This window comes from Cynocephalus volans, chromosome X (assembly GCF_027409185.1).
Source record: "Cynocephalus volans isolate mCynVol1 chromosome X, mCynVol1.pri, whole genome shotgun sequence".
Taxonomy (NCBI): domain Eukaryota; kingdom Metazoa; phylum Chordata; class Mammalia; order Dermoptera; family Cynocephalidae; genus Cynocephalus; species Cynocephalus volans.
Genome location: NC_084478.1, coordinates 42,479,682 through 42,501,809, shown reverse-complemented (window position 1 = coordinate 42,501,809; position 22,128 = coordinate 42,479,682). Strand labels below are relative to the sequence as shown.

The 22,128-nt window shown below is 37.3% G+C and overlaps 1 protein-coding gene across 2 annotated transcripts in view; it reads left to right on the top strand.

Annotated features, from left to right (window-relative positions):
* The window catches only part of DMD (dystrophin), a 2,107,999-nt gene that overhangs the window by 1,574,594 nt on the left and 511,277 nt on the right, over positions 1-22,128 (top strand). For both annotated transcript variants that reach the window (XM_063083086.1, XM_063083084.1), the window contains exon 54: positions 8,173-8,327. In XM_063083086.1, coding sequence (XP_062939156.1) covers positions 8,173-8,327 — 155 coding nt within the window. The remainder of the gene's footprint in view (positions 1-8,172; positions 8,328-22,128) is intronic.

Genomic DNA, 22,128 nt, shown 5'->3' with positions numbered 1-22,128 from the left:
ACCAAAAAAATAAAATACTTAGGAATAAAGTTAACCAAGGATGTGAAAAATCTCTACAGAGAGAGCTACAAACCACTGTTGAGAGAAATTAAAGAGGACACAAGAAGATGGAAAGATATCCCATGCTCTTGGATTAGAAGAATTAACAGTGTCAAAATGTCCATATTATCCAAAGAGATCTACAGATTCAATAGAAATTCAATCCCTATCAAAATCCAATGACATTTTTCCCTGAAATGGAAAAAAACTATCCTAATATTTATATGGAATAACAAAAGACCACGAATAGCCAAAGCAATTCTGAGCAAAAAATATAAAGCGGGAGGTGTAACATTACCTCACTATAAACTATGCTACAAAACTATAATAACCAAAACAGCATTGTACTGGCATAAAAACAGACACACTGATCAATGGAATAGAATAGTGAATCCAGAATTCAACCCACACATCTACAGCCATCTGATCTTTGACAAAGGCACCAAGTCTAAACACTAGGGAAGGGACTGCCTCTTCAGCAAATGGTGTTGGGAAAACTGGATATTCATATGCAGGAAAATGAAACTAGACCCATACCTCTCACCATATACCAAAATCAACAAAAAATTGATTAAAGGACTAAATATACACTCTGAAACAATAACACTCCTTAAAGAAAACATAGGGAAACACTCCAGGAAGTAGGAAAGGGTACAGACTTCATGAACATGATCCCAAAAGCACAGGCAACCAAAGGAAAAATAAACAAATGGGATTATATCAAACTAAAAAGCTTCTGCACAGCAAAAGAAACAAGTAACAGAGTGAAAAGACAACCAACAGAGTGGGAGAAAATATTTGCAAAACATACATCTGATAAAGGACTAATATCCAGAATATACAAGGAACTCAAAGAATTTTACAGCAAAAGAACAAGTAACCCAATTAAAAAATGGGCAAAGGAGCTGAATAGGCATTTCTCAAAGAAAGATATACGAATGGCCAACAGACACGTGAAAAAATGCTCAACATCACTCAGCACTTGGGAAATGCAAATCAAAACCACTTTGAGATACCATCTCACTCCAGTTAAAATGGCTAATATGCAAAAGACTGAGAATGATAAATGCTAGCAAGGTTGCAGAGTAAAAGAAACCCACCTACACTGTTGGTGGGACTGCCTCCTTTATGGAAAATGGTATGGAGGTTCCTCAAACAATTACAGATAGATCTACCATATGACCCAGCTATCCCACTGCTGGGAATAATCCCAGAGGAATGGAAATCATCATGTTGAAAGGATACCTGTTCTCCAATGTTTATTGCAGCACTATTTACAATAGGCAAGGGTTGGAACCAGCCCAAATGTCCATCATGAGTGGATACGGAATTTGTGGTATATCTACACAATGGAATACTACTCTGCTATAAAAAAGAATGAAATACTACCATTCACAGCAACATGGATGGACATAGAAAAAAATGTTAAGTGAAATAAGTCAGGCACAGAAAGAGAAATACCACATGTTCTCACTTATTTGTGGGAGCTAAAACCAAATAAACAAATAAATATACAAGCAAACAGTGGGGGGGGGGGGGAAGAAGACACAACAATCACAACAGTTCCTTGAACTTGTTAAGAGAAGTGAACAGATGTGATGTTGACAGGGGGTGGGGAGAGGGAGGGGGGAAAGAAGAATTGGTAAAGGGACACAAAAATCAACTACATTGTATATTGATAAATTAAAACAAAAATAAATAAATAAATAAAAGGAAACGTTCTAACTAGCTGCATATTTCAACACCCATCACAGAAATACATGGAAATTACTGATTATTATTTAAGCAGTCAGAATAACATATGTAAATTTATTGCAGATGTGTGTTGAACATCAATTTCTTTCCCGGAAGTGAACAATTCATTGTTTTATGGTAAAGTAAAGCATCTCTAAGATGGGTTACTACAAAACTATGGGGAAATTGTTAACTTTGAAAAAAATACAATTCCAACTGACATTTTAAACTAACACTTGGTTGGTCCTGGATTCTGCAAAATTTCACTATAGAATTGATAAAATTGTGGCTACCACAAATAATACTAATTACAATATCACTATGCCTTCTAATGGACAATGTATTTCAACACCCCATCTGATGGTGTTGGTGGGAATCACTGATGCTTATTTACACTATCAGAAAAATATATGTAAACTTATTACAAAACCATATTAAAAATAAAGTTCTTTATTCAAGTAGAAGAATTCATTGCTTTCAAACAGTGGCATCTCTAAGATGGGGCTCAAGGGCTACTACAGCATTGACTTGCTGACGGAAGGATATTCCACCTGCTAAACTTCTTCAGTTATGAGATCAAAGTAGCTTCTCTACTTCTAGATTATTTGGTGAAACTTACAGGAGTATTCCACAGCATGCTTTTGTTCACATCTGTGAACTCATTTGAGACAGGCATCCTATCCCACAAGAGATGGAAGTGTCTCCTTGGGAGTGTCCTGAGGACTGTTGCCCTTCAAATCTACAGGAGAAGCTTCAGCAGTCACCACAACCCATACAATGTATGGGGTTAGTGACCAATACCATTGATGCAATTGTACTGATCATGACAACCGGAAGGTAAGATAGGTTTCTCACCAGGGCATTTTTCTTTGCCTTTCCTTATCATATTCCCTAACGACAAATTTGAAAGGGAATAAGAAGTGACCTGAATGCATACAGGCGTTCATGATCCCGCAGTAACCACAGGGCCATGGGCTTGCGCTTGTGTTACCACTGAATCCTGTGGGTGAGCATTCTCATCCCACTTTACAGAGGAGAAAGTGGGGCTCAGAGAGTCGTTACCTGTCTTATCCTACCGCGCCCTGCCTTTACTCGGAAAGTAGCTCCAGGACACTCCGGAGCAGGACACCGCACTTACTGGGACCAGGAGGGTCCCATATCTGTCTGCCTCACGAGGCAGCAGGGTGCCGAGTGTCAAAGCGGGAACGAAGCGACTTGGATCTGGGATCCCTTCGTCTCCCCACACCCCAGGGAGGCTCAGCCCCCACCGCGGGGCACCTGCACCCTCAGCTGAGTCCAAATACCTGAAGGCGGGACCCTTGCTCTTCTCACCAGATTACCTTGATCTCTCCTAAATATCGTCACGGTCGCCATGGTCGCCATTATGGCGTCAGGCTTCTATGGCAACCATGATGAGCGGCTAATTTTTATTTTCATAGTCAGAAAAATACATGTAAACTTATTGCAAAATCGTGTTAAAAATGAAGCTGGAGATGCCTCCGCACAGCCCTCTGTCCCTTTGCCTTTTTATGAAAGCAAAACGCCTTCATTGTTCAGGCCACCCCCTCAGAAAGGTTACTAATTAGAACTAGTCTGGGGCACAAGCAAATGTTACAACTCTGCTCATTATGGTGGAAGAAAAGAAATCCATGTTGTCAGGACTTTTGTTTGCTTTAAACGTGACAGTAAGGGAGTGTTAGTGCACAGAGACACAGTGAGGTATCCTACGGCTCTTGGAGATGAGCTAGCCCTCTGAGGATAAGCGTTTAAAATTCACACACCATGCTGAGCAGTTAACCATCTGGGGCAGAAAACTAAGAGACTGTCTTATAATCACATGACTGAATGATCTAGGGACACCAAAAAATATCCTACAACTATTCTCCTTTTTGTGTGTCTCACTGACTCCCCAACTGATGCTATGGTGTTACTTCATAGCTCTTGGGTATTTAATGGCCTCCAAAGTACCCTCCTACTCCATGTCAAAGCATATCTGTGGTTCCAGGGCTGGGGGTGGGTGTGGAGTTTAAAACTGCATTCAAGCACAATGGGACTTTTTGGGGTAATGGAAATCTCTAAAGCTTGATTATGGTGATGGTTGCACAAATCTACACCCTTACTAAAATTCATTAAACGGTACCCTAAAAAAAAAAAAAACATTTATTTATTTCACTTGTAGGTGAATATCCCAAAAACACATTTTATAAGAACACTTAACCAGTACTCAACCTTAAAATTTTAATTATAGGTCTACTCACTCCCTTTCATCGTCTAAGTTAAAGGGAGCCTCTCCTCTTTTCTCCCATATAGGGTCAATATCTCAAAAAAAAAAAAAAAAAAAAAAAAAAGAGTTCTTACAAATAAAAGCATAAGATGACAAACAGCAAAATTTTAAAAATATTAATTAAAATGAAAACTATTAATTTAATATTGATCAAAAATATCAATTAAAATGAAAAAATACTCAAAATTCTTGAAGTTACTTCAAGTTGTCTCATAGTCCACAATCATTCTTCTTCCTAAAATGCTGTTTATAAATACCACATACATATCGCAGCAGCAACATATTAGGTTTGAATGTGAAATATTTTTTTCCTGGTTGGGGACCTAATCTTTTGGGGATTTAGCATTTTATATTCTTCACAGAAAATGCACACACACACATATATACAAAGTCATCTTTTTTTATAGCTGGTGCTCTCACAGTATTTTAAATTTCTTCAGACACTATAGTCGCCAAACAACAATTCCCTACAGGGTACATCATTGTAAATGGAATTCAGAAAGAAAAAAGGGTGTGTGTGAAGTCTATTGTATTTTTGAATTTACACTCCTTCTGAGGTCTGGAGTTATCCCAGTAGTAAATTTCACAGTGGTAGGCAAAGCTGGTCAAGGTCATGGTTTCTAGTACGAATGACACTTCAGTAAAGCCCAAGGTGGTCAGCATATTAACTTAGGAGGAAGGGAAATCATTCTGTTCTGGTGAATGTCTTTAAAAAGAGAGAAAAGAAAGTGGTGGTTGAGAACCTTTGTGTTTAGACAAGGGCCTTAGTTTTTTCAATGTTAGTCAAGATCAGCGGGTGTTTTTCTTTTTAATTCTACAGTCTAACAAAGCCTGGGCAATATTCAGTCAGAATTAGTGCTCAGTCAAGATTTCCTTAGGTATAAAAAGGTCTGAACTTTCATTGTGAATATAATTGTGGAGAAAAATATATGGTATGTGCATTTTTGCCTTCCCTCACTCTTTTACTACCTTTTTACTATTATGTCTCTAATTTAACTCTAGCTTGATTTTTCCTTTAGAGATTTTGGAAAATTCCAGCATACTTTCAACTTCTACTTTTAGGTATTTCTTGTTATCTATAGATTTTTTTTTTTAGATTCATTGGCATATCCTGCATTTCATTTTTTAAGATCTTTAACAGCTTTACTGAAGTGTAATTAATATACAAAAACTGCACATATTTAATGCATACAAATTTGAAGGGTTCGAACATACGCATACAACTGTGAAACCATCCAAAGAGTGTATCCTCTTATACCTAGACTTTTCAAATTTAACTTGCTTAGGTAAAGTAAATGATTTTAATTATATATTCATTAAAATTTTTATTTATATTTTGTATTCCTCAGACTATACATATATGCTCTTATGTTGGTTCATCATAAGTATTTATTTAACAACTGAACCCTTCTTAAAAAGGAATTACCTTAGAAAAAGATAACCAAGTTATTGGTCTCAGTTTTGTCGATTTAGTAGATGATAGATAATAAATTCTTTTTGTAAAATACAAATATCGGCTGGAAGCCCCCCAGGGCTCCTGAGCCAGGGTAGGGGGCCACACCTCCCCCATGTCCACATCAAGCCCAGTGAAGACCCACCCACCACCAGAAGCCCATTGGCCCCTGAATCAGGGTGTGGGGGGCCAAAGGCCTCAGCCATGTCCCCCTGCCGTCCATCCACAATCACCTGTGGGAATTTCTTGTGGGGACCAGCACTTGAGCCCGGTAGTTGAGTTAAATTGCTACTTTGCTGTTGATTCTCTGGGGAAGGCTCTTTGTGCAGCTCAGGTTTTAATTGTTGACCTCGTATGTCCTTCCAGGTCTTTTGAGTTCCAGTACACCTTGTTTGTGTGGAAACTCTGGTCTGGGCTTGAGACTTTTCAGCAAACTGCACCCCCTGAAGCTCTGTATTCCTAACTAGTCTTCACTGAGTGGTCCTGTGCTGATTGGGGGGCAGATCAGCTGTTCTTGCTGTGCCCCAGTGTTCCCCGGGTGGGCCCATCTCCCATTTCCCCCACCACCTGCACTCAAACCTCCACCTGCTGGTCCCTTGTGGTGACTCACCAGCCTCTGAGTATCTCCTTTTTTCCATTGTCTGTGGCCCCTCTCTCCTATGTGGGTCCACAGGAACCCTGTTAGTGGTCTTGCTGGCCTGAGGGCCACCAAGGCCCTCTTCTCCCCTGCCACCTCCAAGCAACTTTATATGAAGGGCACATAAAAGGTCTGTAGTTTTTGCCGGCTCCTGCTCCATGCACTCACCAGGGCCAGCCTGGAAGTGGCAGGGGCTGGAAATGGTGGGAGCGGTCCTTTCTTTCTCTCATCGTGGTTTCTCCCACCTTCATGAACTCCGTAGGTCTCTCCTCCTCTTCCCCTGAGCTCTAGCAGCCCCAGCTTGGCTGTTGTTGCTTTTTAATAGTTGTAAATTGGTTGATTTGTGGGACAGAGTGATGCTGGGAACCATCTATTCCACCATCTTGACTGGAAGCCTGGGATTTGTATCTTTTAATTCTATTTTTCTACGAACTTTTTGAAGTACTCTTGTATATTTTCAAGGATAGAAATTCAACCAAATGCACTGAAAATATGCTAAAAGTACTAGCGTTTGATTTTTATTATAAAAAGCTTACTAACAAAAAAGAACAAACATTAAAACAATATGATTCCTCTTTTCAGAAACATCAATTATTTTCAGTTTCTTGTGTTCTCTTTCTAGTACATGACTATGTATTCTTACAGAGTTAAAAAAGACAGTATAGATAAAAATTGTTATGTTTTTTTACACAAGAAAATTGTGTTCTTTTTATAGATATTACTGTGCATCATTGGGTTGATGTATTATGTTCTTTTAATGTCCTCTCATTAAACATTAAAATTGTTTCTGACTTTTTGTACTGTTTTGGTTAAAGAAGATTTTTATTCTGTAACTTATTTACTTTTTTGAATATTTTATTAGGATAAATTACTAAAAATGAGATTACTGAGTTAATGGGAATAAGCATTTGTTTGTCACTTGGTATCTATTGCCAAATTGTCCAAATAGACACTGTTACCAGCAGTACTGTATAGATATGCTAATTTTACTGGTCTTTCCGGCTTTGGATTTTCATTTTTGTTAATTTAACTAGTGCCAAATTGCACCTTCTTGATTTAATACTCTATTTTTATTACTTGAAATTTAACTTTTTTCTTTTCCTTTTTTTAATGAAATTATTTTCTTCTTTCTCTTGTTTGAATGGTCTGTTCCTATTCCTTTATGAATTTATCAATTTATCGGTAATTTATCAATTTACCCACCACATTGGACTTGATATAACTATCTTAACAATTTAATATTATGTTAATGCTTAGAAGCCTCTTCCATGCACTTGTATAAGTATTTAATTGAAATTTTGGGTTGATATGCTTCCAGATAGATAAACCTATTACTGGTCGACTTCTTTCTCTGAAATATGTTTCAAGTGATGAAACGGCTAGTTTGATAACACTCAATTGCCAAAGACAGACAAAGAAGAAAACATAGGTGTTTTGGTTTAGCAAGATTCTTGTATTTTTACTTTTATTTTAATTTTAAAGTAGGATATTTTTTAAGTATTTTGATCGTTCAAATAAGTTTATAACTAGAATAGCACTGTTCTTTTGTTTTTTATAGTTTCTATATGCAGGTTTAGTTGAATGCCAGTAGATGGCACTAATTACATAAACAATTCAACAAGTTAATGAAGAGTGAAAAAAATGCATGAGATTATTTTCTTTCTGTTCGAATTTTGTTACATGTCGCATATTGAACAATTATACAGAAGCTTATTTTTCTGGTTTGGTTTCTCACATGTTAAAAACAATTAAGCCTACTTTATTTCCAATTAATTGCTACTAAATTGAATTGCCTGATCCTGTTTATTACTCAAGATGCTGAATTTGAAAAGTTTTGTCATGAAACATGGGTTAGCTTATACCGTCATGACTGACTAAATCACATGGCAGGTTAAAAGCAATCATGTAGACATGTTCTACATGAGGAGCCAGAAGCTATTTATGAAGCATTTTAAGAAACTCCAACTGGAGATTTTAGGGAAAAAAAAACCTGACATTCATTTTCTTTCCCATACACATTTATAGCAGTTGGCCAAAGATCTCCGCCAATGGCAGATAAATGTAGATGTGGCAAACGACTTGGCACTGAAACTTCTCCGGGATTATTCAGCAGATGATACCAGAAAAGTACACATGATAACAGAGAACATCAACGCCTCTTGGGGAAGCATTCATAAAAGGTACAAACTACATTATTTCTAAAACTACTGCTGGCTATAATGATGGGGCGGTGACACTGGATGGACAACGCAGGTTTGTTTTTCCAATCTTGCTATACTGGATCTTGAGAGGATCCAAGATGACAAATGCCAACTAAATTCATAGGTTTGGCTCAGTCTCCTATTTTAAAGATGAGGAACCTGAGGTCTGGTAAAATTAAATGATCTACCCACAACAACAAAGGTAGTTCAGAAATTAGAGAAAATAAAAGATTGATTTGTAGCTAGAAGAGCCATTTATCAGTCTACTTTGAGAACACTATCCAAAGAAATATCTTTCTATTCCATCATGGCACGTGGTACACCACCTTTAATGTGACAAAGTCACTTTGGGCTTCATGATGGAGTTATAATTGTCCATGGTACAATCATTTCATCTCACTGCACACAACCAATGGGAAAATCCATATAGGGTAATATGACTCCTAACTTCATTTCAGTATGTATCTATGGAAATTAACAGCTCTTAGAAACACTATCTCCTCAAACTAGGTCCTGTCTCCTTATTATCCACTCTCTTAACCCCTTGTGCTTTTCTTTCATTTCCAATTATTCTAATTGTAAATAAAAGCATGAATTATGTAACCAATTGTTTAATGTTTGTCCTCCAAATTAGTCTGAACTCCATGAGGGCAGAGACTGTGTCTTTCTTATTTGATACACCCCCGTGTCCTGAACTAGGTGATGTAATAGGGAGATGGTAATTATTTGTTGAGTAACGACTCCCTTCGCAAAATGTAGAGCTACCTTGTGCATGCTGTGATAAGTTGACTGTTGGGTGCTTATTTTGAATTGTATCAGAAAACAGGGGCAAAAATAATACCTGTGCAACAATGAGGAAGACCATAGTGAAAGGTGAATTTCAGAAGACGACATGAACTACTGAAAGAGTCAGTTAAGCAGTGTTTATTAAGAAGGAAGGCTATCATTAAGAGGAAAAAGCAGAGTTTGAACTAGAAGCAGGAAGGCTTAGGAGTAATGAGCTATTGATATGTTGAAATTAAAAAACCAAGTAAATCTTGCATCTGAGCTAGAGATTGAAAAGTGAAAACTCCTGTGAAGCTTGATTTAAGCTAGTGACCCTGGAGTATAGAGCAGCTCTAGTCCTGAATTCCAGACAGTAGGTGTTCAGATGACCATGGAAAACAAGATTCAACCTAAAGTTGGGAAGTTATATTTGGGGATCTATCAAAAGGACTCCGGTGGAGAAAGGGTGAACCTGAATAGGGGACTGATATTTGGAAAAAGTTTTCACGCTTACTTCCTCTTCTCAGTGGCAAGGTTTGTACTTTCTTTTCCAAATGCAGATTTGGTATCTGTTCAGTTAAACAAGAACAGATTAGGCTTAGGAAGAATTATTAATATGAAATTAATTGGTATCATTAAATCTCAGTGGGAAATACTTGCTTTTCAAAGAGAAGCCTCTTTAGGAAAGCAAATTAAGATCAGAGATTAATTTGGTGAGTTTAGGGAATGTAAAGTGAGAAGGGCCAAGAAGAAAGCTTGTTCATGGCACAAAACTAGCACTTTGGGGGACTGGTCTATTTCATCTTCACTACTCTTTCTGGCAGACCCCTCTCTCCACATTCCCATGCTCCTTGGTGCCCCAAGCAACTCTCTCAGTTCTTTTGATCACTTTATTAAGATCACTTGCAGTTTATATTTTTTGGCTTGGTCCCTAAAAACTTATCAGCTAAGGAAGGTATATAATTGCTTCCCCAATGAGTACAGTAAGTTGGAATTTTAGAAGGCAGCTTACATTTTTAGCTGGCCCATACAAAATCTGCAATTTGCCAAGCTACTTTTGACTCATGCCTGTGAAGTTGTTCTCTGTTCTTTTCTCACTTTACATATACTTTTTGCAAAAATTCATCCACTTGTGTAGTTTCAGTCTGCTATTTTGAGTTTCAGTCCTGTATAGCCTACTGCTTTCTTTCCATTTTAATGTCTCACAGGAACTTCACATTGAATAGGTCTAAAGCTGAACTCATCTTTACCCTCTTCCAACCTCTTTCTCCTAATGCAACCTACTTCTCTCCCTATAGTCCCTATTTAGTGAACATCACCACAACCCATCCAGTTGTGCAGTTTGGAAACCTGAGTGTCATGCTTGACTCTTCCTTCTACAACCGCCATAGCTAAGCTATAACAAAGTCATTCACTGCCTAAATAGCTTTCAAATCTGCTTACTCTTTCCATTCCTACTCCTCAGCCTATCATGTCTTGCCTAAATGACCACATCATTCACCTAACTGGTTTCTCTACTTCTAGTCTTTCTACTTCCCATTAATTCTCTGCATAGAATCCAAAATGATCACTTTCTTTATTTATTTATTTTTCATTATACATATTTATGGGGTACAGAGTTGACTGTCAGTATTTGTGTAGAGTATGTAATTATCAACTCAATGTTATTAGCATATTCATCATTACAAATCATAATTACTCTTTGTGTCCCTTACCAAATTACTCTCTAACTCCCCCTCCCCCTCCATCTTTCTCACCACAAGTAGCTATAGGTCTGTTCTTGCCTTCTGAAAATTCAACATCTTTTTCTGGTCTTTCTTTCTACATCCCACTTATGAGTGAAGATATGAGGTATTTATCTTTCTGCGCCTGGCTTATTTCACTTGACATAATTTTCTCCAAGCTCATCCATGTTGCTGCAAATGGCAGAATTTCATTCTTTTTTATGGCAGAGTAGTATTCCATTTTGTGTATATACCACATTTTCCTTATCCAGTTTTCCATCAATGGACATTTAGGTTTTGACGAGGGACTAATATCCAGGATATACAAGGAACTCAAACAGCTTCACATTAAAAAAAAAACAAATAATCCAGTTAAAAACTGGGAAAAGGAGCCGAACAGACATTTTTCAAAGGAAGACATACAAATGGCCAACAGAAACATAAAAAAATGCTCGACATCATTAATCACCAGGGAAATGCAAATCAAAACCACATTGAGATATCACTTGACCCCAACTAGACTGGGTATTATCAAAAAGACCGAGAATAACAAATGCTAGCAAGGATGTGGGGAAAAGGGGAACTCTTCTACACTGTTGGTGGGACTGTAAATTAGTACAACCACTATGGAAAACAGTATGGAGGTTTCTCAAACAACTGCAGATAGATCTTCCGTATGAACCAGCAATCCCACTTCTGGGTGTATACCCAAAGGAATGGAAATCATCATGCCGAAGGGATACCCGAACTCCCATGTTCATTGCAGCTCTGTTTACAGTAGCCACAATACAGAACCAAAATGATTGTTCTAAATACAGTATATTCACAAAAAAAATGATTACGTTGTATGATTTTGAATATACTGATTATTTCTGATTTGAGTATCACACATTGCACACATGTATGGATATTCAATGCTGTACCCCACGGATATGTACAAGCAATTGTGTTTCAATAAAAATTAAAAAATTTAAGGTATCAAAGAATAAAAATTCTGAATTTCTTAAAATAAATAAACAAATATAGTATATTCATGTAGCTTACCCTCCTCCCCCTTTTAAAGCCATGAGTAGTTTATCCATTGCTATTTGAAGACAATCCATACTTCTTGAAATGGCTTCAAGGTCTTGTGTGATTTGGCCTTTTATTACAACTCCAGCCTAACTTCCTGCTCTCCCTGGATCCTCCACCTTCTTCCCTCGTGCACAGGTAACATTGAGCTATTTTCATTTTTTGTTAGCTATGTTCTGTCTTCTCTATTGCCTACTGACCTGGTATATAATATTCCCTCTTCTTTGCCTGCTTAAGTTCTATTCATTATCCAGGTCTCAGTGTAAATGCCAGTTCCTCCAGGAAGCCTTTTCTGGCTACCAACCCCCAAATCCCCATACTCTTTTGGTCCTCTATTATACTGCTTATCTTACTACACTGTACCTAAGGTTTGCTGGTCTTTGTCTCCTACAAGGATATTAGCTCTGTAAGGGCATGGACATTGGCTGCTTATCCACCCTTACATTACCTAGCACTTAGCTTGGCACCTAGTAACTATCCCCAAAACATTTTTTGATTAAATAAGTAAATGAACAAACAAAAAATAATTACAAGTGCGCTGATGTGTCAATAGCTCAACACAGAAGAAAAATGTATCTGTTAGAATTGTTTTTCAGTTTCAAGTAACAGAAAACTTTCAGTAGCTTATTAAATAATGAGAAGTTTGGGGGTGGGCAGATGCTGACGTTGGTTCAGTGACCCAGCAATGTCACCCTTGAAGTCTCCGTGTTCTTCTTGGCATTTCCCTCAGAACATGTGCATTCCAGCAGGAAGAAGAAAGAGGAAAAAGGACAGTGCTTGTATCAGGAAAGGAACGGCTTTCCTAGGAACTTTACATCCAGAACTGTACTGCAGAATCACCTCTAGTGCCTAGGAATTGGGGTTGGGCGAATCAATAGAGAATGTCTGCCACAAAGGGAATGGAAAGAATAAACTGACAAACTGACATGCTGTAGCTCAGCTGCATTAAGTTCTCAGAAGAAATAACCAGTCAAATCATTGAGTGATGCAGTAGGATTTAAATAACCATGGACCATTTGAGTTTGATGATCTCTCTCACTGGTCAGTGAGAGATAATGAGGAAAGCTGAATTCTCTATGGGCTAATGATACTTTACATTAGAAATCCACATTCTATGTGTGTTATGTATGTATGTCAGTTGTACAGATCAAACCATATCCTGGTTTGTCTACACCTTCTCTCATTTTACATTCTTATTGACCTTATGCTAGCTAGATAAAGAACAAGAAAGGTTTTTATGTGGTCTTTTGCATTTTGACCTGTTTGTCCAATATCTTGCCCAGCTGAACCCAGAAGTAAAGTAACATCATCATTCTCCTCTAGACTTGTGCTGTCCAATAGGTTAGACACTAGCCACAGGTGGCTATTTAAGTTTAAATTAATCATAATTAAATAAAATTAAAAATTCTCTGTCTCAGCCACCTTTCAAGTGCTTAAGAGCCACATGTAACTAATGGCTTCCCTATTAGATAGTGTGAAAAGTTTATTACCATCACAAAAGTTTTATTGACAGTCCTGCTCTACATCATCTTTGCCTATGTCCACCTAAGCAGTATAAGGCACATTTATTATAACTACATACTGTATTACTTCAAAATGAGTTATTGCTATATTCTATAAATAAAAAGTGTTTCTTTTATGAAGTGGTTCATATTATTGAATTTCCTTGTTCCCACCCTATTTCTTTTACTTATCCATTTTCTCGTGTTGGTGTTTAAATCCTCAAATCCTACAACTATGGCAAGATGACACTTGCACTTATTTTGTTAATCCTATAAACTCATTTTTAAAAGGCAAGATTAATAATATCGATATTTGGGTTATGGAGAAAAAGTACCTTATATCTTCGGAAATAAATCTCTAATGACGCCTTCTTAGGTAGGAGGGACTCTACTTAAAAGCATAGAGGGACCCTACTATGAAAAGCATTCTGATACATCATTTCTCACAGTTCAGGTTAGACGCTATTTTACTACTAAACACTAATGCATTGCCTGCACTGAAACTTTCAATGATATGAATAAGTCCATGCAAAATTTTTGTACATTTGGAAGCCTATTTAAAGCAATAAAATCTTCAATTCAGTTTGTTTTAACATTTATTTGTACATATTTGGGGGGTACAGTGTGTTGTTTCGATATATGCATATACTGCACAATGATTCACTTAGGGTAGATAGCATAGGTTTGTACCCATTAGTCCACCACTTCTCCTACCCCCACCCCCTCAGCCTCTAGTAAACATTAACCGTTATTTTACTCTCTATGCTTATGAGAACCACCTTTTCTTCCAATTCAGTTTTAAATTGTTGAATATTAAATAAGATATAAAAATATAACTTGGAAGAGCTTTACTTTGATATCATACATTGGCAGGTTGTAGTTTCAAGAACTAATCAAGAACAAAAGTAAACTAGTGTTATCTTGTATTTCAGTGTTATTTAAGTTTATTAATGGATCTGATGAATCTTCAAACTTTACATTGACTTTTGATAGGACCTTTTATTTACCACTTTTATATAGAATAGATAAATGTAAATAGCCATTTGTGCTTAAAGGGAATCATCTACTATTCATGAAAAAAAGAAAACGCTGCTTCTCAACTAAATTGTGCAATTTAGAAACTCAGATCAGAACACAGATCATTATTGTGACCTATGTAGGAAAATATTTTATTTTCCTGATCATATTCCTTATAGAGTCCATGTTAATGTATAAAGCCAGAAACGTGAGCCTCTGCAAGTTCATTTCTTCCTTTTCGATCTCTGTGAATAGATATGAATTTGTGAATAAGATAATATTAGATGTGATATTACAAATTATTGCGAGAAGCCTCTAAGGATTTGATATCGAGGACTGCCATCTGGCTAATGACTTTATGATGACACTGTCATGAGATTTCATTTCCTTTTTTCTATTCCAGGATCACTCTTTATACAAAAAAATGAGCATTAAGTCTGAATTGTCTGTCTGTAGCTATATGAAGCCTTCCACAGCTACCTGCCAGCCAGGTGTAAGTTCATCAAGTAGAAGGGCTGGTCCTAGCATCAGAGAGCTCTACATGGCTGAAATTCCTTATCTAAGTTCTCAGATGCCAGAAAAACCCCTCTAGGTTCTAAGAAAGATTTAGCATGTACATGTGTATACACATATATGTGTACATATTTGCACATATGTGTATATGCATATGCATGTATATACATACAAACATACTCTTCCTTAAAATAATACATCAGTATATTTCTGTTCTTCCTGATAATTACATTTCAGATTTTAATGATCACAGTTAATAGTTGATATTCTGATAAAATTATCACCTGTGTTCTCCATCTTTGGCAATCCTGAAAGCACTTGTAAATCACTTTTTGCTTCTCTATTCCTAGGTCCTTTCTCCTCTTCTTCACGTTAAAGAAACAAGAAAGGGGGGAGGGAGGGAGTGTGCCATATTGTTATTGTGTACAGCAAAGAGCTACTCTAGCTGGAAACTGGATCTCTTTCACATTCTCCCACATGTTCTTTTAGTAATTATTCTGCTCTCTTTTTCTGGGATCTTCAATTTCTTATTACTATTGCTCCTCCCGTTCTGTCAACCACCATGCTCAAGTCTCTCTCGACCTAAAAGAACTTTTCTAGGGTGTCATCTTTTCTATCCAGCTATGCTTGTTTCCCCTTCCCATCCAATTTTTGAAGCAATAATTGACATTACTGTTTGTTGTTCTTCAGCTTCTGGTTATATGTACTTCAGTCCACTCCAATCTTACATCCCCAGCACTGCCACTTGACTGAAAACAAAGACTCATTAATATCAACAATGACTTTGTAATAGCCAATTGCCCTATTTTTATTTATACATCTACTTGACTCCATTTTAACACTGGTACTGTTGGTCAACTCTACTACTTGAATCTTTCCCTTCCTTGGTTTCCAGAACAATATTATCTCTCAACTTTTCTGTTTCTCTAATCATGTAAGTGTGAAGTGCTTGGCACAATGCCTAGCACAGAGTAAGAGCTCAGTAAATGTCATCTGTCATCAGCATCATTAGAATTATTTCCGTCACTCAATAAATAAATTTTTTTGTGCTAAGTATTTTCTGGGCAGTCTCAGTTCAGCAGTGGAAATCCCTATCATCATGATGCTTACATTCTAGGAAGGAGAAGGTGAGAGACAGTCACTGACAAATAAAAAAGTTAAATATTTGATGTGTCAGATGGTGATAAGTGCAATGTGGAAACATAAAGAGGAAAAAGAGAGAGAGAGAGAGAGTGTGTGTGTGTGTGTGTGTGTGTGTGGTGGTGGTGGTGGTAGCGGTGGTGGTGGTAGTGGTGGTAGAAGAGAAGTGCTGCCATTGGTGGTCACGAAAGGTCTTACTGAAAGTGTAACATTTAAGAAAAATCTAAAGGACCTGAGAATGTGAGCCATATGGATCATTGGAAGAAAAGCAATATAGGAAGGTCCTAACCCTTGGAAATGCCCTGAGACAGGAGTATACTTAGCATGTTGGAGGAAACTTAAGACCAGTGGGGCAGGAAAGGATCATGTGAACAGGAATGTAGTAAACAATGAATTTATACAAAGCTAACAGAAATCTGATTATATTGATCCTTTTAGGCCCATCTAAGGACTTTAGCTTTTATTCTGAATGAGATGGGAGATGTTGGAGGGTTTTTAACAGAAGAATGTCATATTTTGGCTTATCTGGCTCCAAGAACTGAACCTACCTAGAAAATACTCAGCACAAAAATATTTATTGAGTAAAGGAATTAATTCTTATAATGTTAATGACAGATGACATTTATTGAGCTCTTACTATGTGCCAGGCATTGTGCCAAGCACTTTGAACTTATTATATGATTAGAGAAATAGAAGAGTTGCAAGATAATATTGTTCTGGAAACCAAGGAAGGGAAATTTTCAAGTAGTAGAGTTGACCAACAGGACCAATGTTAGTCATAGAGTAAAGAGAAGTAGTGAGACCATTAGAAAACTATTGTCACAATTCAGTCAAGAGATGACTGTGGCTTGGATAAGTATGGGAGGGGTTAATGTGGTGAGAGGTAGCTGAATTCTACTATATTTTGAATACAGAGCCCAAAAGGCTTTGTAATGGATTGGATTTAGGTGTGAGAGAAAGAGGAGTCAAGGAAGACTCCAGAGAAAATTATGTTAAGTGAAATAAGCCAGGCACAGAAAGAGAAATACCACATATCCTCACTTATAGGTGGGAGGAAAGTGAGAAGAAAGGAAGGAAGGGAAGGAAGGAAGGGAAGGGAAGGAAGGGAGGGGAGGGAGGGAGGGAAGGAACGAAGGAAGGAAGGAAGGAAGGAAGGAAGGAAGGAAGGAAGGAAGGAAGGAAGGAAGGAAGGAAGGAAGGAAGGAAGGAAGGAAGGGAGGGAGGGAGGGAGGGAGGGAGGGAAAGGAAAGGAATGAAGGAAAGAAAGAAATGAGCCATCACAATAACACAAACTTTCAGAAGGAGAGAACGGAACCGTGGTCAGTAGAGGTGGGGGAGAGGGAGGAAGGAGGGTAGGGAGAAATTGAGTAATGGACACAAAGAATGATTATGATTAGTAATAATGAACATGCTAATAATACTGATTTGATCACCACATATTGTACACAAATACTGATAGTCAACTCGGTGCCCCATAAATATGTATAATCAACTATGTTTCTTTTTTTTTTTTTTTTAATTTTATTTTGCCGATATACATTGTAGCTGATTAATGCTCCCCATCACCAAAACCTCCCTCCCTTCTCCCTCCCCCCCTCCCCCCCAACCATGTCCTTTCTGTTTGTTTGTTGTATCAACTTCAAATAATTGTGGTTGTTATATCTTCTTCCCCCCCCCCCCCCCCGGTTTGTGTGTGTATGTGTGTATGTGTGTGTGAATTTATGTATTAATTTTTAGCTCCCTCCAATAAGTGAGAACATGTGGTATTTCTCTTTCTGTGCCTGACTTATTTCACTTAATATAATTCTCTCGAGGTCCATCCATGTTGTTGCAAATGGCAGTATTTCATTCGTTTTTATAGCTGAGTAGTATTCCATTGTGTAGATGTACCACATTTTCCGTATCCACTCATCTGATGATGGGCATTTGGGCTGGTTCCAACTCTTGGCTATTGTAAAGAGTGCTGCGATGAACATTGGGGAACAGGTATACCTTCGACTTGATGATTTCCATTCCTCTGGGTATATTCCCAACAGTGGGATGGCTGGGTCGTATGGTAGATCTATTTGCAATTGTTTAAGGAACCTCCATACCATTTTCCATAGAGGCTGCACCATTTTGCAGTCCCACCAACAATGTATGAGAGTTCCTTTTTCTCCGCAGCCTCGCCAGCATTTATCGTTCATAGTCTTTTGGATTTTAGCCATCCTAACTGGGGTTAGATGGTATCTCAATGTGGTTTTGATTTGCATTTCCCGGATGCTGAGTGATGTTGAGCATTTTTTCATATGTCTGTTGGCCATTTGGATATCTTCCTTAGAGAAATGCCTACTTAGCTCTTTTGCCCATTTTTTAATTGGGTTGCTTGTTTTCTTCTTGTAAAGTTGTTTGAGTTCCTTATATATTCTGGATATTAATCCTTTGTCAGATGTATATTTTGCAAATATTTTCTCCCACTCTGTTGGTTGTCTTTTAACTCTGTTAATTGTTTCTTTTGCTGTGCAGAAGCTTTTTAGTTTGATATAATCCCATTTGTTTATTTTTCCTTTGGTTCCCTTGCTTTTGGGGTTGTATTCATGAAGTCTGTGCCCAGTCCTATTTCCTGAAGTGTTTCCCCTATGTTTTCTTTAAGAAGTTTTATTGTCTCAGGGTGTATATTTAAATCCTTAATCCATTTTGAGTTGATTTTAGTATACGGTGAGAGGTATGGATCTAGTTTCATTCTCCTGTATATCAATATCCAGTTATCCCAGCACCACTTGCTGAAGAGGCAGTCCCTTCGCCACTGAATAGGCTTGGTGCCTTTGTCAAAGATCAGATGGCAGTAAGTGTGTGGGTTGATTTCTGGATTCTCTATTCTATTCCATTGGTCAGTGTGTCTGTTTTTATGCCAGTACCATACTGTTTTGGTTATTATAGCTTTGTAGTATAGCTTAAAGTCAGGTAGTGTTATGCCTCCAGCTTTATTTTTTTTGCTGAGCATTGCTTTGGCTATGCGTGGTCTTTTATTGTTCCATATAAATGTCTGAATAGTTTTTTCCATTTCTGAGAAAAATGTCTTTGGAATTTTGATGGGGATTGCATTGAATTTGTATATCACTTTGGGTAGTATGGACATTTTCACTATGTTGATTCTTCCAATCCAAGAGCATGGAATATCTTTCCATCTTCTTGTATCCTCTCTAATTTCTCTCAGCAGTGGTTTGTAGTTCTCATTATAGAGATTTTTCACCTCCTTGGTTAACTCAATTCCTAAGTATTTTATTTTTTTGGTGGCTATTGTAAATGGGCAGGCTTTCTTGATTTCTCCTTCTGCATGTTCACTATTGGAGAAAAGAAATGCTACTGATTTTTGTGTGTTGATTTTGTATCCTGCTACTGTGCTGAAATCATTTATCAATTCCAACAGTTTTTTTGTAGAGGTTTTAGGCTGTCCGATATATAGGATCATGTCATCTGCAAACAGGGACAGTTTGACTTCATCTTTTCCAATCTGGATGCCCTTTATTTCCTTCTCTTCTCTGATTGCTCTGGCTAGTACTTCCAACACTATGTTGAATAGAAGTGGTGAGAGTGGGCATCCTTGTCTAGTGCCTGTTCTTAAAGGAAAAGCTTTCAGCTTTTCCCCATTCAGGATGATATTGGCAGTGGGTTTGGCATATATGGCTTTAATTATGTTGAGATACTTTCCCTCTATACCTAACTTATAGAGGGTCTTTGTCATGAATGAGTGCTGAACTTTATCAAATGCTTTTTCAGCATCTATAGAGATGATCATATGGTCCTTGTGTTTGAGTTTATTAATATGGTGTATCACATTTATTGATTTGCGTATGTTGAACCAACCTTGCATCCCTGGGATGAATCCCACTTGATCGTGATGAATAATTTTTCGTATGTGTTGCTGTATTCTGTTTGCTAGTATTTTAGTGAGGATTTTTGCATCTATATTCATCAAGGATATCGGCCTGTAGTTTTCTTTTTTGGTTATATCTTTACCTGGTTTTGGTATCAGGATGATGTTTGCTTCATAGAATGAGTTTGGGAGATTTGCGTCCGTTTCAATCTTTTGGAATAGTTTGTAAAGAATCGGTGTCAATTCCTCTTTGAATGTTTGGTAAAATTCTGCTGTGAATCCATCTGGTCCTGGGCTTTTCTTTGTTGGGAGCCTTCTGATAACAGCTTCAATCTCCTTTATTGTTATTGGTCTGTTCAAATTTTCTACGTCTTCACGGTTCAGTTTTGGGAGCTTGTGTGTGTCCAGAAATTTATCCATTTCCTCCAGATTTTCAAATTTGTTGGCGTATAGTTGTTTATAGTAGTCTCGAATGATTCCTTGTATTTCAGATGAATCAGTTGTAATATCGCCTTTTTCATTTCTAATTTTTGTTATTTGAGTCTTCTCTCTTCTTTTTTTTGTTAGCCATGCTAATGGTTTGTCAATTTTATTTATCTTTTCAAAAAACCAACTTTTTGATTCGTTGATCTTTTGAATTGTTTTTTGGTTTTCAATTTCATTCAGTTCTGCTCTGATCTTAATGATTTCTTTCCGTCTGCTAACTTTAGGATTGGATTGTTCTTGTTTTTCTAGTTCTTTAAGGTGAAGTGTTAGGTTGTTCACTTGCCATCTTTCCATTCTTCTGAAGTGAGCATTTAATGCAATAAATTTTCCCCTCAATACTGCTTTTGCAGTATCCCACAGGTTTTGGTATGATGTATCATTGTTTTCATTAGTTTCAATAAACTTTTTGATTTCCTGCTTGATTTCTTCTTGGACCCATATGTCATTAAGTAGAATGCTGTTTAATTTCCATGTGTTTGTATAGTTTCCAGAGTTTTGTTTGGTATTAATTTCTAGTTTTAATCCATTGTGGTCTGAGAAGATACATGGGATAATTCCAATTTTTTTGAATTTATTGAGACTTGATTTGTGACCTAATATGTGATCTATCCTGGAGAATGATCCATGTGCTGATGAGAAGAATGAATATTCTGAGGTTGTTGGGTGGAATGTTCTGTAGATATCTGCCAATTCCAATTGGTCTAGAGTCTTGTTTAGATCTTGTGTTTCTCTACTGATTCTTTGCCTAGATGATCTGTCTAATATTGACAGTGGAGTGTTCAGGTCCCCTGCTATTATGGTATTAGTGTCTATTTCCTTCTTTAGGTCTAATAGAGTTTGTTTTATAAATCTGGATGCTCCAACATTGGGTGCGTACATATTTATGATTGTTATGTCTTCTTGATGGATCAGTCCTTTTATCATTAAGTAGTGTCCCTCATTGTCTCTTTTTATGGTTTTTAGTTTATAGTCTATTTTGTCAGATATAAGAATAGCCACTCCAGCTCGTTTTTCTTTTCTGTTTGCATGGTAAATCTTTTTCCATCCTTTCACTCTTAGTCTGTGTGAATCTTTATGGGTGAGGTGGGTCTCTTGTAGGCAGCATATAGTTGGGTCCTGCTTTTTGATCCAGTCAGCCAGTCTGTGTCTTTTAATTGGGGAATTTAAGCCTTTAACATTAAGAGTTGTTATTGAAAGGTGTTGATTTATTCCTAGCATTTTATTGGTTGTTTGGTTGTCTTAGGTGTCTTTTGTTCCTTGCTTTCTGATTTACTGTTTGGTTTCTTTGTTTGTTGGTTCCTTAGGTTGTAGATAGTGTTTTTGTTAGCTTGTTTTCTCTTCATGAATGCCATTTTTATTGTACTAGCGGGTTTAGATTTTTCTTAGGTTTTTATGGCAGTGGTAGTTATTTTTCAGGAACCAAACCCAGTACTCCCTTGAGGATATCTTGTAAGGGTGGTCTTGTGGTAGTGAACTCCCGCAGTTTTTGTTTGTCTGAGAAATATACTATTTGCCCCTCATTTCGGAAGGATAGCCTTGCAGGGTAGAGTATTCTTGGCTGGCAATCTTTGTCTTTTAGTATTTTGAAAATATCATCCCATTCCTTTCTAGCTTTTAGGGTTTGTGATGAAAAGTCTGATGTTAACCTGATTGGGGCTCCCTTATAGGTGATTTGACGCTTCTCTCTTGCAGCTTTTAAGATTCTC